This window comes from Phacochoerus africanus, chromosome 7 (genome assembly GCF_016906955.1).
Source record: "Phacochoerus africanus isolate WHEZ1 chromosome 7, ROS_Pafr_v1, whole genome shotgun sequence".
Classification (NCBI taxonomy): Eukaryota; Metazoa; Chordata; class Mammalia; order Artiodactyla; family Suidae; genus Phacochoerus; species Phacochoerus africanus.
The window spans coordinates 50,059,657-50,077,814 of record NC_062550.1 but is presented as its reverse complement, the minus strand read 5'-3'; the positions used below and the strand labels follow the sequence as shown (position 1 = coordinate 50,077,814).

The window sequence follows — 18,158 nt, the reverse complement described above, 5'->3', positions numbered from 1 at the left end:
CAAACATAAGCCATCACTAGGATGCTAATTGTTATTTGAAATGTGAGAAAAGGGAGAATTGGTGTAGGTACAAATCGAGAGAAACAGATTTTCCTTTACCTCATCTTTGGGATGTCAAAGAGTTACCGCAATAAGGAAATTGTACTATTTGTACAGTATTCTAATTTTTGGACAGGAAAGACACAAAACTAGGCTGATCTCAGTGGCTATTCATCTTTCAGAGCTTGCCTTGGTCATGTTTACCACCTTCAGGAAACACAAATCTGTCCTGATGGAAGCTGTGAAGAGATAGAGCAGGTCACCGTGTCCTTCCTGAGAAAGAGAGCAAAGATTTATTCTTCATTGCTGCACTCAAGATTCTAGCCTTCTCCTGTTTCTTCGCCTTTACAAGGGTCCCCTTTTCACCACGTCCACTGTGGATCCCACACAAGTCAAGAACAAAGCTCGATTTTGCCACAGAGTGATAGGCCAGGCCCTAGTTGCCCAGATGGTTCCTCTGGTTCCCAGGGCCTCTCTCCTGCTTCCCTCTGTTCCTAATCGCAGCCATAAATCACTCTTCCAGGAAAATCCCTGCTGTCACTTCCCTTCCCATCAGTCTACAGTCCCCTATTGTCCCTCAGGGATTCTGGCCCTCAGGGTCCTGGGGGCCCGGCCACCCTCCAGTGACAATTAACTACAGACACTCTTTTTAAATACACAGAGGAGATGGTTTCTTCCTGTTTGGGGCTGAGTACAACCCTTCTGATCTCTGCTAATTACTAGGACTTAAGTAACTTCCCATGGACCCTTTTTTTTTTTTTTCCATTGAAGTCTTGTTGATTTACAATGTGTTAATTTCTCCTGTATAGCAAAGTTTTATATATATAAACACACACACACACATATAATATACACACACACATATACATATACACACACACACATTCTTTTTAAAAATACTCTTTTCCATTATGGTTCATCATAGGTCATAGGATGTTGAGTGTAGTTCTCTGTGCTATACAGTAAGATCTTGCTAATTATCCCCTCCATGTATTATAGTTTACATCTGCTAATCCCAGCCTCCCACTCCATCCCTTCCTCGATGCCCTTCCCCTTGGCAACCACAAGTCTGTTCTCTAGGTCTGTGAGTCTGTTTCTGTTTCATAGATAGGTTCATTTGGGCCATATTTTAGATTCCACATATAAGTGATATCATATATTTGCCTTTCTCTTTCTGACTTAACTTCACTCAGTATGAGAATCTCTAGTTGTATTCATGCTGTTGCAAATGGCATTGTTTTGTTCATTTTAGAGCTGAGTAGTATTCCATTGTATATATGTACCACATCTTCTTTAGCATGGATCTTTTCCTGCGGCTTTTCATATGAACTTCCTAGAATCTGGTTCACCCTTTTCTACTTTTTTTCTTATTTCCTTCACTATTATTTTTCTCACTACTTAAATATTCTTAACAATTCAGTTCTCTGCTCTCCAACTAACACTTGCCTATCAGGCAGGAGTGAAGGTTCCTGTTCTCATACACAGCTGCCAGTGGTTGGTTGAATCTTTCAGAAAGTCATTTGGGAATATTTTTCTAAATCCTTAAAAATCTGTATATCATATTCCCAGGAGTTCCGCTTCTAGGGATATATTCTAAGTAAGTAGTAGAGATACACTGAAAATTCCTAAACAGGGATATCCATTACTGTATTGTTTATAATAATGAAAATTTAGAAATAACTTAAATGTCAACAACATGAAAAGAATAAAACAAACATCAAATTTTCAAATAGAAAGAAATATACCATTTCCTCCGCAGTGCTGAAGAATGGCTCTCACCAAGCTAACTGACAAGACGCCTGTGCAGATGAAGACAGTTGGGAAGGAACAAGAGTTGATGGAGAAAAACAATAGTTTTCTCCAAAATACTGATGCAGCTGAAGGCACAATGCAGAAGTAAGTCAGGGCTGAGCACCATGGGATCTTGTCTGGAGACTTCCTCAGACCATAGGGCACAAATGATGAGATTTCCAAGTTCAAGGTTGAGGTTGACAGTCTTCTCTACAATTCTTCCAATTTTGACCATAAATATTTACTGTGGTATGTCCTGTGAAACACTTACATCTGGTCATAAACTAGGCAGATATCAATTGAATAGGAATGGCCAAGATTCTAGTCTCAATTTGTGAAAAAAATGTTGATTGTTTTGTGCCTTCATTTTCTTCATCTGCTAAAGATATAAACTATTTAAAATGGTTTCTAGAGTAGAGGAAATACAAATATTCATATAAACATAAACACGCATTTGTTTATACATGATAAAAGTGTATACTGATACGGGAGTTCCCATCTTGGCTCAGTGGTTAATGAATCCGACTAGAAACCATGAGGTTGCGGGTTCGATCCCTGGCCTTGCTCAGCGGGTTAAGGATCCGGCATTGCCGTGAGCTGTGGTGTAGGTCGCAGATGCGGCTCGGATCCCGCATTGCTGTGGCTCTGGTGTAGGCCAGTGGCTACAGCTCCGATTGGACCCCTGGCCTGGGAACCTCCATATGCCGAGGGAGCGGCCCAAGAAATAGCAAAAAAAAGACCAAAAAAAAAAAAAGTAGTGTATACTGATATGAACCAATGGTTGACAACCTTTGGAGGAACTTTTTTAAACTAAAAGATTTTCCAGAAGACCTCATATGTCAAAAAAGCTACTATGATATCAAAAGCTACTATGACGTTAAATCATTTATAATGTATCAGTAGCAGTAGCATATACACTACGAAAATGTCATCACTATTTATTCAACCTATAGAAATGTATATAGGAATTCCCATTGTGGCTCAGTGGGTTAGGAACCTGACATAGTGTCTATGAGGATGCAGGTTCAATCCATGGCCTCGCTCAGTGGATTAATGACCCAGTGTTGCCGCAAGGTGCAATGCAGGTCATAGATGCAGCTTGGATCCCGCATTGCTGTGGCCATGGCGTAGACCTGCAACTGCAGCTCCAATGCAATCCCTAGTTGCAGGTGCAGCCATAAAAAGAAAAAAATGTGTATAGATTCCAGGACCACTCTCTATGCAGGGTAGGCCTCCGTCACAAACATATCAAGATTCACTTAAAAGTATACATAACAGCATCTCTCTCAATTGTGTGACCTACAGTTTGCTAAGGGAATTTACCAAAATGGACCGCATCTTGGACAGATCAGATGATGAGGACATTTTCTCTGAAAACCCTCCAACTGACTTCCTTCATGATTTGGAAACTGAAAAATGGGTAAGGGGCAGACTTAAATGCCACAGTGGGTGAAGAGAGGAACTTCATATCTGAAAGTGGTAAGGATATATTACAAAGTCACCTCATAATCAGTGCTAGATGTTCAGAGCGTGAAATCAGGGAGGAAACATCCTCTCCTCCAAAGGCTGCTGTTGTTACATGAGAGACTTGTCTTCTAATGCAAAGAATTTTGCATTATGTTATTTTTGTCCTTGGGGTTTGTGAAACAACTGGGATATTTTCCACCTCAGAGCAAATTACTATATGTAGAACTGCCCCCAGATTGCAGATTGTCTTCTAAGAGAATATATCAGAGAGAGCCATTTACTCTTTTTTTATGGAAGTGTAGCTGAGTTACAATATTATATTAGTTTCAGGTGTACTGCGTAGTGATTCAGCATTTTACAGATTATACACCGTTAAAAATTATTATAATGGCTATAATTTCCTGTGCTATACAATATAGCCTTGTTCCTTATCATTTTATTCATGGTAGTTAGTGCCGCTTAATCCCATACCCCTAATTTGTGCTTCCCCTCCTCTCTCTCCCCTTTGGTTTAACCACTAGTTTGTTTTCTGTATCTGTGAGCCTACTTCAGTTGAGTTATATTTATTCATTTTTCTTTTTTAGATTACACATATGTGATACCACACAGTATTTGTCTGTCTTTGTCTTATTTTTCTCACTAAGCATAATATTCACTAGGTCCATCCACGTTGCTGCAAATGACAGAATTTCATTCTTTTTTATGGTTGAGTAATATTCCATTGTATATATACACCACGAATTCTTTATCCATTCATTTGTTGATGGACATTTTAGGTGGGTTCCATATTTTGGCTTTGAAAGTAGAACTGGGGTACATTCGTCTTTTCAAATTACTGTTTTTGGTTTTTCCAGATATAAATCCATGGTCATATGGTAACTTTATTTTTAGCTTTTTGAGGAACTGCCATACTATTTTCCATAGTTGCTGCACCAATTTACATTCCCACCAACAGTGTAAAAGTGTTCCCTTTCCTCCACATCCTCACCAACATTTGCTATTTGCAGATTATTCAATGTTAGCCATTTTAACAGGTGAAAGACAATACTTTGTTGTAGTTTTGACTTGCATTTCTCTAACAATTAGTGATAGTGAGCATCCTTTCATGTGCCTGTTAGCCATCTGTAATGTCTTCTTTGGGAAAATATCTATTCATGTCTTCTGCCTATGTTTTGATTGAGTCGCTTGCCTTTTTTTTTTTTGAGTTGTATGGGCTGCTTTATATATTTTGGATATTAACCCCTTGTTGGTCATATCATTTGTTAATATTTTCTCCCACTCAGTAGGTTGTCTTTTCATTTTGTTGATGGTTTCCTTTGTTATACAAAAGCTTTTAAGTTTAATTATGTCCCACTTGTTTATTTTGCTTTTATTTCCTTTGCTTTATGAGACAGATTCGAAAAATACTGCTATGATTTATTTCAAAGAAAGTCGTACCTGTGTTATCTTCTAAGAATATTATGGTGTCTGGTCTTACATTTAGGTCTTTTGCCCATTTGAGTTTATTTTTGTATATGGTGTTAGAGAATGTTATACTTTAATTCTTTTTCATGTAGCTGTCCGGTTTTCCCAGCACCCGTTGTTGAGAAGACTGGCTTTTCTCCATTGTATATCTTACCTCCTTTGTCATAGATTAATTGACCATAGGTTTGTGGATTTATTTCTGGGCTCTCTATTCTGTTCCATTGATCTATGTGTTTGTTTTGTGCCAGTACCATGCCATTCTTTTTTTCTTTTTTTTTTAATTGAAGCATAGTTGATGTACACATCATATTAATTTCTGGTGTGCCACACAGTCATTGTTATTTAAATAATATGAAATATATGTTTTCTTTTTCATATTGTTTTCCATTATGGTTTGTTATAGAATATTGAACGTAATTCCCTGTAATATACAATTATGTCCTTATTGTTTATCTCTTTTATATATAGTAGTTTGTATCTGCTAATCCCAGACTTCTAATTTATCCCTCCCCCACCACGTTTCCCCTTTGGTAATCATAACTTTGTTTTCCATATCTATGAGTCTGTATTTGTTTTGTCATTAAGTTCGTTTGAATCATTTTATTTTATTTTATTTTTGTCTTTTTTTGTCTTTTCTAGGGCCACATCCACGATATATGGAGTTTCCCAGGCTAGGGGTCTAATCGGAGTTGTAGCTGCCAGCCTACGCTACAGCCATAGCAACGCCAGATCCAAGCCGCGTCTGCAACCTACACCACAGCTCATGGCAACGCCGGATCCTTAACCCACTGAGCAAGGTCAGGGATTGAACTTGCGTCCTCCTGGTTCCTAGTTGGATTCGTTAACTACTAAACCACGACAGGAATTCCTGAATCATATTTTAGATTCTACACATAAGTGATATCATATGACATTTGTCTTCCTTTGTCTGGCTTACTTTACTTAGTGTGATTATCTTTAGTCCATCCATGTTGCTGTAAATGGCATGATTTCATTATTTTTTTATGGCTGAGTAAATATGGCATTATTTCATTATTTTTTTACGGCTGTGAAATACATATATATATATATATACCACATCTGCTTTATCCATTCATCTGCCAATGGACATTTTGGTTGCATCTATGTCTTGGCTATTGTAAATAATGCTGCTATGAACATTGGGGTTCACGTACCTTTTCGAAATATGTTCTTCTCTGGATATATACCCAGGAGTAGGATTGCTAGATTATATGTTAACTTTATTTTGATTTGTATTTCTTCTGCCCATTTTTTGATTGCTATGATTTATGTCAGAGAATGTTTTGCCTATGTTCTCTTCTAGGAGTTTTATGGTGTTATGGCATATATTTAAGTCTTTAGGGCATTTTGAGTTTATTTTTGTGTATGATGTGAGGGACCAGTATCATGCTGTTTTGATTACTGTAGCTTGTGAGATAATCTAAAGTCTGGGAGGGTGATACTTCCAGCTTTGTTCTTTTTTCTTTCTTCTTTTTAGGGCCACACCCACAGCATATGGAATTTCCCAGGCTAGGGGTCAAATCAGAGAGGAAGCTGCCAGCCTACACCACAGCCACAGCAATGTGGAATCTGAGCTGCATCTGCGACCGACACCACAGCCCATGGCAATGCCAGATCCTTAACCCACTGAGCGAGGTCAGGGGATTGAACCTGCGTCCTCATGGATACTAGTCAGGTTTGTTACCACTGAGCTATAATTGGAACTCCCAGCTTTGTTCATTTTTCTCAAGATTGTTTTGTCTATTCATTGTTCTTTTGTGGCTCTATAAATTTTAGGATCATTTGTTCTAGTTTGGTGAAAAATGTCATGGGTATTTTGATAGAGATTGCATTAAATCTGTGGATTGCTCTAGAGAATATGGCCATTTTAACAATATTAATTCTTCTAATCCAAGAACATGGGATATCTTTCCATTTCCTTTGAATCTTCTTTAATTTTTTTTCAATGTTTTATAGATTTCAGAGTATAGATCTTTCACCTCCTTGGTTAAGTTTATTCCTAGGTATTTTACTCTTTTTGGTACAATTTTAAATGGGATTTTTTTAAATTAAAGTAATCCTTGCATGGGGCCATACTAATCTCTGTATTGTTCCAATTTTAGTATATGTGCTGCTGAAGAAAGCAGTCATTTACTGTTAATTCAGTCTGAACCTCTCTCAGTCTTACAATTCAGTCACCCAACTGAAATGGAATGGAGAAATTTGGACAAAATACCTGAGAGTGTCCTGTGAAGAGTTTATGCTTTCATTTAGTTCAAAGCAAATGAATGGCCAAGACCCCTTTTGTTATTGATGAGCAAATCTCTCCATAGAGTCCCCAGGCCATTGGCTACAGAGGAAGGCATGGGGGAGGAGAGGGTTTTTTTGTTCTGGCATGTGAAAGTTCCTGGACCAGGGATTGAACCCAAACCAAGCAGTGGTAAGGCTGGATCCTTAAGGCACTGAGCCACCAGGAACTCTAAGGAAAGTGGTTTTAACCAGTCTGAAGAGCATAGAGGAAGGGTAGTGAGTATTTCCTACTTCTAGCCTTATCCAGCCTTCAAAGGAAGCTCAGGTTTCATTTTTTTTGTCTCCTTCTCTTTTGCATATATTTTGGATTTAGGGATGGCTAAGTCCACAAACCCATAGAAAGAAAGGTCCTAACAGGCTGGACTTCACCTTCAAGAACTCTGCAGTAAGTAAAAAAGAAACCAAAGAAATAGAAGGGACAGAAGGCATGAAGGAATGGAGTTACAGGTGTAGAGAATAGTTAATAGAGACAGCATGACAGATAAATACCTGTTATGAGAAAAAGGAACAACAGAGACTGAATTAGAAGAGGGAGAAAGAAAATAGGGACATTGAGGTGTGGGATCTGTGATCCTAGGGTACACACACTACATATGGTGTCATCTAATTTTTTTGTGGGAGCTTCGTCCCTGGATTCCAGGGAAGGGCTGCTACCATTAGTCCCACTTTGCCACAATACCTTCCCTGCACTCAGGGTTCAATGTGCCCTGCTGAATCCTTTAGTCAGTGATCATGATAGCATTACTTGATGGCCCAGGACAGAATAAGTCAAATTAGCTGATACAGTTATTCACTCTCTAAGAGTTTATCAAATAGTCCACACTCTCAGGATATAAGGCCTTATTATAGACTATTTCTTATCAACTTCAAGTCAGGGCATTAAAGTTTTACAAACTATTTTTTAAAAATTTATGATTGGGAGTTCCCATCGTGGCGCAGCAGAAATGAATCTGACTAGGAACCATGAGGTTGCTGGTTTGATCCCTGCCCTTGCTCAGTGGGATAAGGATCCGGCATTGCTGTGAGCTGTGGTGTAGGTCAAAGATGAGGCTCAGATCCTGCGTTGCTGTGGCTGTGGTGTAGGCCAGCAGCTACAGCTCCAATTAGACCCCTAGCCTGGGAATCTCCATATGCCATGGGTGAAGCACTAAAAAAAAAAAAAAAAAAAATGGTTTCACAGGTGAATTTTATCAAACATATAAAGAGGAATTGGTGCCCATCCTCCTTAAACTCTTTCAAAAGGTTGAAGAAGAAGGAATACTCCCAAAGACATTCTATGATGCCACCATCACCCTCATTCCAAAACCAGACAGAGATACCACCAAAAAAGAAAACTATCGCCCAATATCATTGATGAATATAGATGCAAAAATTCTCAACAAAATCTTAGCCAACCGAATCCAACAACATACCAAAAAAATTATACACAATGACCAGGTTGGGTTCATCCCAGGTTCACAAGGATGGTTCAACATACGCAAATCAATCAGCATCATACACTACATTAACAAAAAAAAAGTCAAAAATCATATGATCACCTCAATAGACGCAGAAAAAGCATTTGACAAAGTCCAACATCCATTCATGATCAAGACCCTTGCCAAAGTGGGTATAGAGGGAACATTCCTGAATATAATCAAAGCCATTTATGATAAACCCACAGCAAATATAATACTCAATGGGGAAAAGCTGAAAGCCTTCTCACTCAAATCTGGAGCAAGACAGGGATGCCCACTCTCACCACTGCTCTTCAACATGGTTTGGAAGTCCTAGCCACAGCAATTAGACAAACCAAAGAAATAAAAGGCATCCATATAGGAAGAGAAGAGATCAAACTGTCACTGTATGCAGATGACATGATACTATACATAGAAAACCCTAAGGACTCAACCCCAAAACTCCTTGAACTGGTTCATAAATTCAGCAAAGTAGCAGGATATAAGATGAACATTCAGAAGTCAGTTGCATTTCTGTATACCAGCAATGAAATATTAGAAAAGGAATACAAAGATATAATACCTTTTAAAATTGCACCTCACAAAATCAAATACCTTGGAATACACCTGACCAAGGAGGTAAAGGACTTATATGCCGAGAACTATAAAACTTTAATCAAAGAAATCAAAGAAGATGTAAAGAAATGGAAAGATATTCCATGTTCATGGATTGGGAAAATCAATATTGTAAAAATGGCCATCCTACCCAAAGCAATCTACAGATTCAATGCAATCCCTATCCAATTACCCATGACATTTTTCACAGAACTAGAACAAACAATCCAAACATTTATATGGAACAACAAAAGACCCAGAATCACCAAAGCAATCCTGAGAAACAAAAACCAAGCAGGAGGCCTAATTCTCCCAGACTTCAAGAAATACTACAAAGCCACAGTCATCAAAACAGTGTGGTACTGGTATCAAAACAGACAGACAGACCAATGGAACAGAATAGAGAACCTGGAAATAAACCCTGACACCTATGGTCAATTAATCTTTGACAAGGGAGGCAAGAACCTAAAATGGGAAAAAGAAAGTCTATTCAGCAAGCATTGCTGGGAAACCTGGACAGCTGCATGCAAAGCAATGAAACTAGAACACACCCTCACACCATGCACCAAAATAAACTCAAAATGGCTGAAAGACTTAAATAGACGACAGGACACCATCAAACTCCTAGAAGGAAACATAGGCAAAACATTCTCTGACATCAACATCATGAATATTTTCTCAGGTCAGTCTCCCAAAGCAATAGAAGTGAGAGCAAAAATAAACCCATGGGACCTCATCAAACTGAAAAGCTTTTGCACAGCAAAGGAAACCCAAAAGAAAACAAAAAGACAACTTACAGAATGGGAGAAAATAGTTTCAAATGATGCAACCGACAAAGGCTTAATCTCTAGAATATATAAACAACTTATACAAGCCAACAGCAAAAAAACCAATCAATCAATGGAGAAATGGGCAAAAGACCTGAATAGACATTTCTCCAAAGAAGATATACAGATAGCCAGCAAACACATGAAAAAATGCTCAACATCGCTGGTTATAAGAGAAATGCAAATCAAAACTACCATGACATATCACCTCACACCAGTCAGAATGGCCATCATTAATAAATCCACAAATAACAAGTGCTGGAGAGGGTGTGGAGAAAAGGGAACCCTCCTACACTGTTGGTGGGAATGTAAACTGGTACAGCCACTATGGAGAACAGTTTGGAGATACCTTAGAAATCTACACATAGAACTTCCATATGACCCCACAATCCCACTCTTGGGCATCTATCCGGACAAAACTCTACTTAAAAGAGACACGTGCACCCGCATGTTCATTGCAGCACTATTCACAATAGCCAGGACATGGAAACAACCCAAATGTCCATCGACAGAGGATTGGATTCGGAAGAGGTGGTATATATACACAATGGAATACTATTCAGCCATAAAAAAGAATGACATAATGCCATTTGCAGCAACATGGATGGAACTAGAGAACCTCATACTGAGTGAAATGAGCCAGAAAGACAAAGACAAATACTATATGATATCACTTATAACTGGAATCTAATATCCAGCACAAATGAACATCTCCTTAGAAAAGAAAATCATGGACTTGGAGAAGAGACTTGTGGCTGCCTGATGGGAGGGGGAGGGGGAGGGAGTGGGAGGGATCGGGAGCTTGGGCTTATCAGACACAACTTAGAATAGATTTACAAGGAGATCCTGCTGAATAGCATTGAGAACTTTGTCTAGATACTCATGTTGCAACAGAAGAAAGGCTGGGGGAAAAATGTAATTGTAATGTATACATGTAAGGATAACCTGACCCCCTTGCTGTACAGTGGGAAAATAAAAAATAAATAAATAAATAAAAATTTTAAAAAAAGTTATGATTGTATTTCTTTATGTTTACTTATATGGAAATTCCTATAATTACATAAAATAAATCTCATGCAGCCACATAGTTAACAAATGATCATTAATAAATTTGGCTCTGCTGACAAAAGGACCCATGATTTCTTGAGGAGGACATCTTTTTCTCTTACTCTCTGAAAGCAAAACAAGAAGTCTAGTTTACATAAACTTATACTCATCTTGTATAAAAGAAGATCATAAGATTGAATGGACAAGTTCAGAAAATGGACAAAGAGTTAACAGAAGTTAAAAAACATCAACTATCTAGAGTTCCCTTTGTGGCACAGTGGTTAATGTATCTGACTAGGAGCTATGAGGTTGTGGGTTCGATCCCTGGCCTTGCTCAATTGGTTAAGGATCCAGTGTTGCCGTGAGCTGTGGTGTAGGTTGAAGATGCGGCTCAGATCCCATGTTGCTGTGGCTCTGGCGTAGGCCGGTGGCTACGGCTCCGATTAGACCCATAGCCTGGGAACCTCCATATGCCAAGGGAGCAGCCCCAGAATAGGCAAAAAGACAAAAAGACCAAAAATAAATAAATAAACTGTCAATTTAATTTACAAAATAGACTTTTTAGCCAGACTGTCAAAGCTGCGATGATCTAACCATCAAAACCCCCTAAAGTATTTAGAAATGAATATTTTGGTCCGGTTTCACATTTCTGATCCCTGGCATTGCTATATATATATATATATATATATATATAGTGTTGATTTCGGATGCCAGGTCAGTGAACAGACTTTCCTTTTTCCTGCTTTTGTTTGCATCTCTTGGAAGCAGCATGTATTTGCCCATTTCTGAAGACTGTTCTAAAACCACTTATGGAGCGCCCAGTGTGTGCTAGGATACCCGTATATGAAATCCTTTCCCGTCAGCAAGCTCACACTAGGAGAAACTCAGACAGGAACATTTCTGTATATGATAAAACCTGTCCTAGAAGTAGCAGATGTGTTATGAGGTACACGGGAGGGCTGTACCGGGAGAAAACTGGGAGTACGACAAGTAAGTTTTGAAGGATGAACTGGATGGAAGAAAAGCATTTCAGAAAGAAGGAACACAGTATGGAGATTCCTCAGAAAACTCAAGATAGAACTACCATTTGATCCAGTAATCCTACTCCTAGGCATCTATCCAGAGAAAACCATGACTTGAAAAGTGACATGTACTCCAAATGTTCACTGCAGCACTCTATAAAATAGCCGAGACATGGAAACAACCTAAATGTTCATCGACAGAGGAGTGGATCAAGAAGATACGTACATATACACAATGGAATATTACTCGGCCATTAAAAGGAAAGAAATAATGGCATTTGCAGTAACATGGATGGACCTAGAAATTATGCTGAGTGAAGTGAAGTCAGTCAGACAATGAGACACCAACATCAAATGCTATCACATGTGGCATCTTAAAAAAAGGACACAGTGAACTTCTTTGCAGAACAGATACTGACTCACAGACTTTGAAAAACTTACAGTTTCCAAATGAGACAGGTTGGGGGGTGGGGGGATGCACTGAGGGTTTGGGATGGAAATGCTGTAAAAATTTGGTTGCGATGATTGTTGTACACCTATAAATATAATAAAATTCATTAAGTAATTTAAAAAAAAAAGAAATAAAGAAGGAACAGCACATGCAAAGACAAAGGTACCAAAAAGAAGCTGTTGTGAGAGAGGAAGTGTGCTGGCAAGGCACGGCAGGTAAGCAGGCAGGCAGGACACTGAGGCAGGAATAGCACAGGAGGCAGATAGGAAGCCAGGACACCAATAGGAGCTGAGAGCTGACAAGGACCAGAAGTTGGGCCCTAAGCAGGATGCATGAGCAGGCATGCCAGGTGGGTGGGGAAAGAGACAGTGATTTAAAAGATAAATACTCAAAAGTTCCCTTGGTGTCTCAGCGGTTAACGAATCTGACTAGGATCCATGAGGATGCAGGTTGGATCCCTGGCCTTGCTCAGTGGGTTAAGGATCTGGCATTGCTATGGACTGTGATATAGGCTGCAGACACTGCTTGGATCCTACGTTGCCATGGCTGTGGCATAGGCTGGCAGCTACAGCATTCCAACCCCCAGCCTGGAACTTCCATATGCCACAGGTACAGCCCTAAAAAAAAAAAAAAAAGTACAAAAATAAATAAAAAGATAAGTATTCAAATGATCCATCAATGCCACTTCTGGGCATCTATCTGGAGAAAACCATAATTCAAAAAATACATGCACCCCAATGTTTATTGCCGTACTATTTATAAAAGCCAAGACGTGGAAGCAACTTAAATGTCCATTGGCAGAGGACTGGATAAAGATGTGGCAGGCACATATATACAATGGAATATTAGCCATAAAAAGAATGCAATAATGCCATTTGCAGCAACATGGATGGACCTAGAAATTATCATACTAAGTGAAGTTAGTCAGTGAAAAATTAACATCCTATGATATTGCTTACATGTGGAATCTAAAAAAGGGTACAAATGCAGAACAGAAACAGAAACACAGACTTTGAAAACAAACTTATGGTTACTGAAGGGGACAGGTGGGGGGTTGGGAGGGATGGACTGGGGGTTGGGACTGGCACATGCACACTGAGGTGTACAGAATGACTGGCTAACAGGGACCTGCTGTATAGCACAAGGAACTCTACCCAATATTCTGGGATAATCTATGTAGCGTAAGAATCTGAAAGAGAATGGATGTGCATACAGTATGTAACTGAATCACTTTGTTGTAGAGCAGAAATGATCACAACATTATAAATCAGCTATACGTAAATAAAACTTGAAAAATGAAAAAAAAGATAGGTATTAGTAGAGACAATGTGAGTAATGAAGAGAGAAAAGAATATCTCCCATGAAAATTTAAGGATTTCTTCCAGTTTTCTGGCAGAGGCATTTTGATGGATAGGGAGCTGCGTGCAAACATAGGGAACTTGGACAAGGCAGAGGGGAAATATGATGAGTTCCATTTTTTCCTTTCTGAGTTTGAGCTGCCCAGGAAACATTCATGGGAGACATATGAGCTTTTCCTAGGGTTACACATAAATGAAAAGTAATACCCTTAGACTGTGCATTGCATGCAAGTACACTTTTAGCCTGTTCTCTTCAAAACACACACATTTCTCTTGTGATAACCTTTTCATTGTGTTTTGCTTCCTTCATAATCTTTATCAGGATGTGTTGGAGCTGGAGGCTGAGCGTGACCATGACCTACAGAGTGAACCGGATGAGCTAGAAAAAGATCACGTTCCCCATGAAGATCCCCAAGCATCCACTTCTTTGCAGTTTTCAGAGAAGAACATCCCTCAACTGTAAGCCTTGGCCCTCGCCAGAGGGAATATTTAATAATGTTCTGTAGAAGGGGAAAAAGAAACATAGCAGAGAACTTAGGGAAAGCCTAGAAGATTGAAAATCCACATTATGTCTTTTTCTTTTATGGCTGCTTTTTTTTTTTTTTAATTTATTTTCCCACTGTACAGCAAGGGGGTCAGGTTATCCTTACATGTATACATTACAATTACATTTTTCCCCCAGCCTTTCTTCGTTGCAACATGAGTATCTAGACAAAGTTCTCAATGCTATTCAGCAGGATCTCCTTGTAAATCTGTTCTAAGTTGTGTCTGATAAGCCCAAGCTCCCGATCCCTCCCACTCCCTCCCCCTCCCCCTCCCATCAGGCAGCCACAAGTCTCTTCTCCAAGTCCATGATTTTCTTTTCTAAGGAGATGTTCATTTGTGCTGGATATTAGATTCCAGTTATAAGTGATATCATATAGTATTTGTCTTTGTCTTTCTGGCTCATTTCACTCAGTATGAGGTTCTCTAGTTCCATCCATGTTGCTGCAAATGGCATTATGTCATTCTTTTTTATGGCTGAATAGTATTCCATTGTGTATATATACCACCTCTTCCGAATCCAATCCTCTGTCGATGGACATTTGGGTTGTTTCCATGTCCTGGCTATTGTGAATAGTGCTGCAATGAACATGCGGGTGCACGTGTCTCTTTTAAGTAGAGTTTTGTCCAGATAGATGCCCAAGAGTGGGATTGTGGGGTCATATGGAAGTTCTATGTGTAGATTTCTAAGGTATCTCCAAACTGTTCTCCATAGTGGCTGTACCAGTTTACATTCCCACCAACAGTGTAGGAGGGTTCCCTTTTCTCCACACCCTCTCCAGCACTTGTTATTTGTGGGAAAATCCACATATGTCTTGAGCCATAAAGCACTGATGTACATGAGTAACCACCTACCTCTTCCCGAAGGAAGGCAGAAGGTGGCCAGTTCTAGGGAAAGAGGCAGAGTTCTCTCTGCAAACTTTTCTTTGGAGCCTGGAATTAATACATATCTCATCACACTGAGATAATTTTCTAGAGATGAAAATTATTATAATTATTATTAAAAATGTATTTTTAAATCCTTATGGACCCTTTCCCTATTTTATGCTTCTTTTCCCCCACCAAGATTCAACCACCATCCTGAATTCAACACTTAACATTCATTCCAAGCAGGGAAATTAAAAATTTGTCTGGAAGTTCCTGTTGCGACTTAGCAGGTTAAGAACCCAGTAGTGTCCCTGAGGATGTGGGTCCAATTCCTGGCCCCATTCAGTGGGTTAAGGATCCAGCATTTCTGTGAGCTGTGATGTCGTTTGTAGACACAGCTTGGATCTGGTGTTGCTGTGGCTGTGGCGTAGGCCAGCAGCTGTAGCTCCGATTTGACCCCTAGCCTGGGAACTGCCATATGCTGTATTGTAGCCCTAAATATAGATAGATAGATAGATAGATAGATACACACACACACATACACCGATATATACAGATATTTATGCATGTGTGTATTTTTTAACTGAACATAAAGTAGACTTTATTTTCTCCAGCCTTATAAAGATACCCTTATGTTGAAATGGATATTATATACATGTCCGAACTTCTTTCTTGAGGCCTAAGTGCCTACCTGGCACATTTTGGTGGCAGGAAATGAATAAACAGACCAATATGCCATCCAAAGAAAGAGGGTTCAGGCTTCGTGAGATGTTTCCCATTTTCTACCTTAAAACTGATCATGATAATGTTTCTGCAGGAGTCAGGAGAATGTGTTCTTCCAGCTAAACCACTGGAATACACAGATGGGTCTACAAGTGAAAGAACTTGGAGCTGATCACATAGGCTGGATGGAGAAAATTAAAAATATTATACAAAAAGTAAATCTAACAGAAAACACAGTGAAGAGGTAATTGTAGGGTGTTGGGGTTTGTCAGAAAATAGTAAAGTTTCATAACTTTAGAAACCTAAAAAATTCAGGCTTAAGGTGGTAAAGTCTTTAGGGTAAGAAGTATAAGGCCTTATGATTGAAAGTCAGTGTTACAAAATCTCAAAGCCTAGATCAAAGTTATCTTCATCTTTCCTCTCTCCTCTCTCAAGAGAAGGACTTCTCTCAGAGGCTCTCTCCTTGAAGCCACGTTAATAGTTATTAATAGGTGGAGTTCTCCTTGTGGATCAGTGGATTAGGAACCCAATATAGTGTCTGTGAGGATGAGGGTTCTATCCCTGGCCTTGCCCAGTGGGTTAAGGATCAGGCACTGCCTCAAGCTTTGGCACTGGTTACAGATGTGGCTTGGATATGGCTTTGTTGTGGCTGTGGCATAGGCAGGCATCTTAGGCTCCAAATAGACCCCTAGCCCAGGTACTTCCATATGCCACAGGTGCATCCATAGAAAGAAAACAAAGTTATCAAAAGGAGGTCTTCAGGTTCCCAATATTCAGGTTTCCAATGATCCTTGAGTTTTAGCCAGTATTATCCAAAGGGATCCAACCAATATGACATGAAAAAACAGTTAAAGTTTATTTGTTAATGCACATATGAATTCTTTAACTATTAAGGTATATTTGTAATGCATATATGTTTCAAGATGAAATAGAAATTATGATAAAGTTATATATCCAGCCACTGGTATAAACAGAATGGACTTTGGAGTCAGAGGGACCCAGGTTTGAATCCTGACATTGACGTTTCTTGGAAAGAGGTTAATCAACCTTTTTTAAGCTGTGACTTTCCTCGTCTGGAAAAAGGGACTAATGACAGCCACCTCATTGGTTTAGTGTGGATATTAAATAAAATACCAAAATACATACAATGTCTGGTATGTAATTAACAAGGAATAAATGCAAGCTATTATTAGAAATAAATTCCTCTGGCCTTCTAGACATTCCTACCACATTCCAAGCTCCTTGCCACTCTGGGGCTACTCTTCTGAACATTTCTTTACCTTTCAGAAAACATCTTCTTTACATTCAGTTAAACATCACCATAACTTTCAGCTAAACCTCTCTTTACATAGTCCTTCTCCTGACTGTCCTCTTCAAGATGGCCTTTTTTTTTTTTTCATCCAGAGCACTAGTAATATTTGGATTTTAAAGAATTCTGTGTTTCAAAGTCCCCTGGTATCCTAGTGGGTTAAGGATCCAGCATTGACACCACTGTGGCTCTGGTCACTGCTGTGGCTCAGGTTTGATCCCTGCCCAGAAACTTCCTCATGGGGTGGGTGTGGCCAAAAAAAAAAGATCTGTGTTTTTATCAATTCAACTTCTATACATTAAACTTTCTTTCCATTTTCAAAAAAAGGTATAATTTACATACAGCAAAATTATGCTTTTTTATTGTACAGTTCTGCTAGTTTTAAAGAATGTGTATTGTTGCGTAGCCACTCCCGTGAAAATAAAGAACACTTTCATCACGCCTCAAATCCCTCGTGTCCTTTGGTAGTTAGCACCTTTCCCCAGGCCAGGCTGCTAGTGACCACTCACCTGTTCTCTCTCTACACTTCTGCCTTTTCTAGAATGACGCCTAGGTAGACTCACGCAGCATGCAGCCTTTTGTGTCTACTTTCTTTCCCTTAGTACAATGCACTTGAGATACATCCATGTTGCATGCATCAGTAGTGTGTCCCTTTTTGTTACTGGATTGTATTTCATCATATAAGTATACCACAGTTTATCCATTCACTAATTGAGGCACGTTTATTTATTTATTTATTTATTTATTTATTTTTTAGGGCCAGACGTGTAGCATACGGAGGTTCCCAGGCTAGGGGTTGAATCAGAGCTACAGCTGCCAGTCTATGCCACAGCCACCGCAACTCAGGATCTGAGCCGCATCTGCGACCTACACCACAGTTCATGGCAAG

At 39.3% G+C, this 18,158-nt stretch overlaps 1 protein-coding gene and 1 non-coding gene across 2 annotated transcripts in view; one reads left to right on the top strand and one right to left on the bottom strand.

The window, feature by feature from the left end:
* Nucleotides 1-1,807: 1,807 nt before the first annotated feature.
* SMCO2 (single-pass membrane protein with coiled-coil domains 2) overlaps nt 1,808-18,158 on the top strand; it is a 34,339-nt gene continuing 17,988 nt past the window's right edge. The window contains exons 1-4 of the mRNA XM_047785751.1: nt 1,808-1,935; nt 3,136-3,250; nt 14,150-14,286; nt 16,055-16,204. Coding sequence (XP_047641707.1) covers nt 1,808-1,935; nt 3,136-3,250; nt 14,150-14,286; nt 16,055-16,204 — 530 coding nt within the window. The remainder of the gene's footprint in view (nt 1,936-3,135; nt 3,251-14,149; nt 14,287-16,054; nt 16,205-18,158) is intronic.
* LOC125131861 (U6 spliceosomal RNA) lies at nt 6,805-6,908 on the bottom strand. Its single transcript, XR_007136042.1, has one exon. It is a non-coding gene; the product is annotated as a U6 spliceosomal RNA (small nuclear RNA).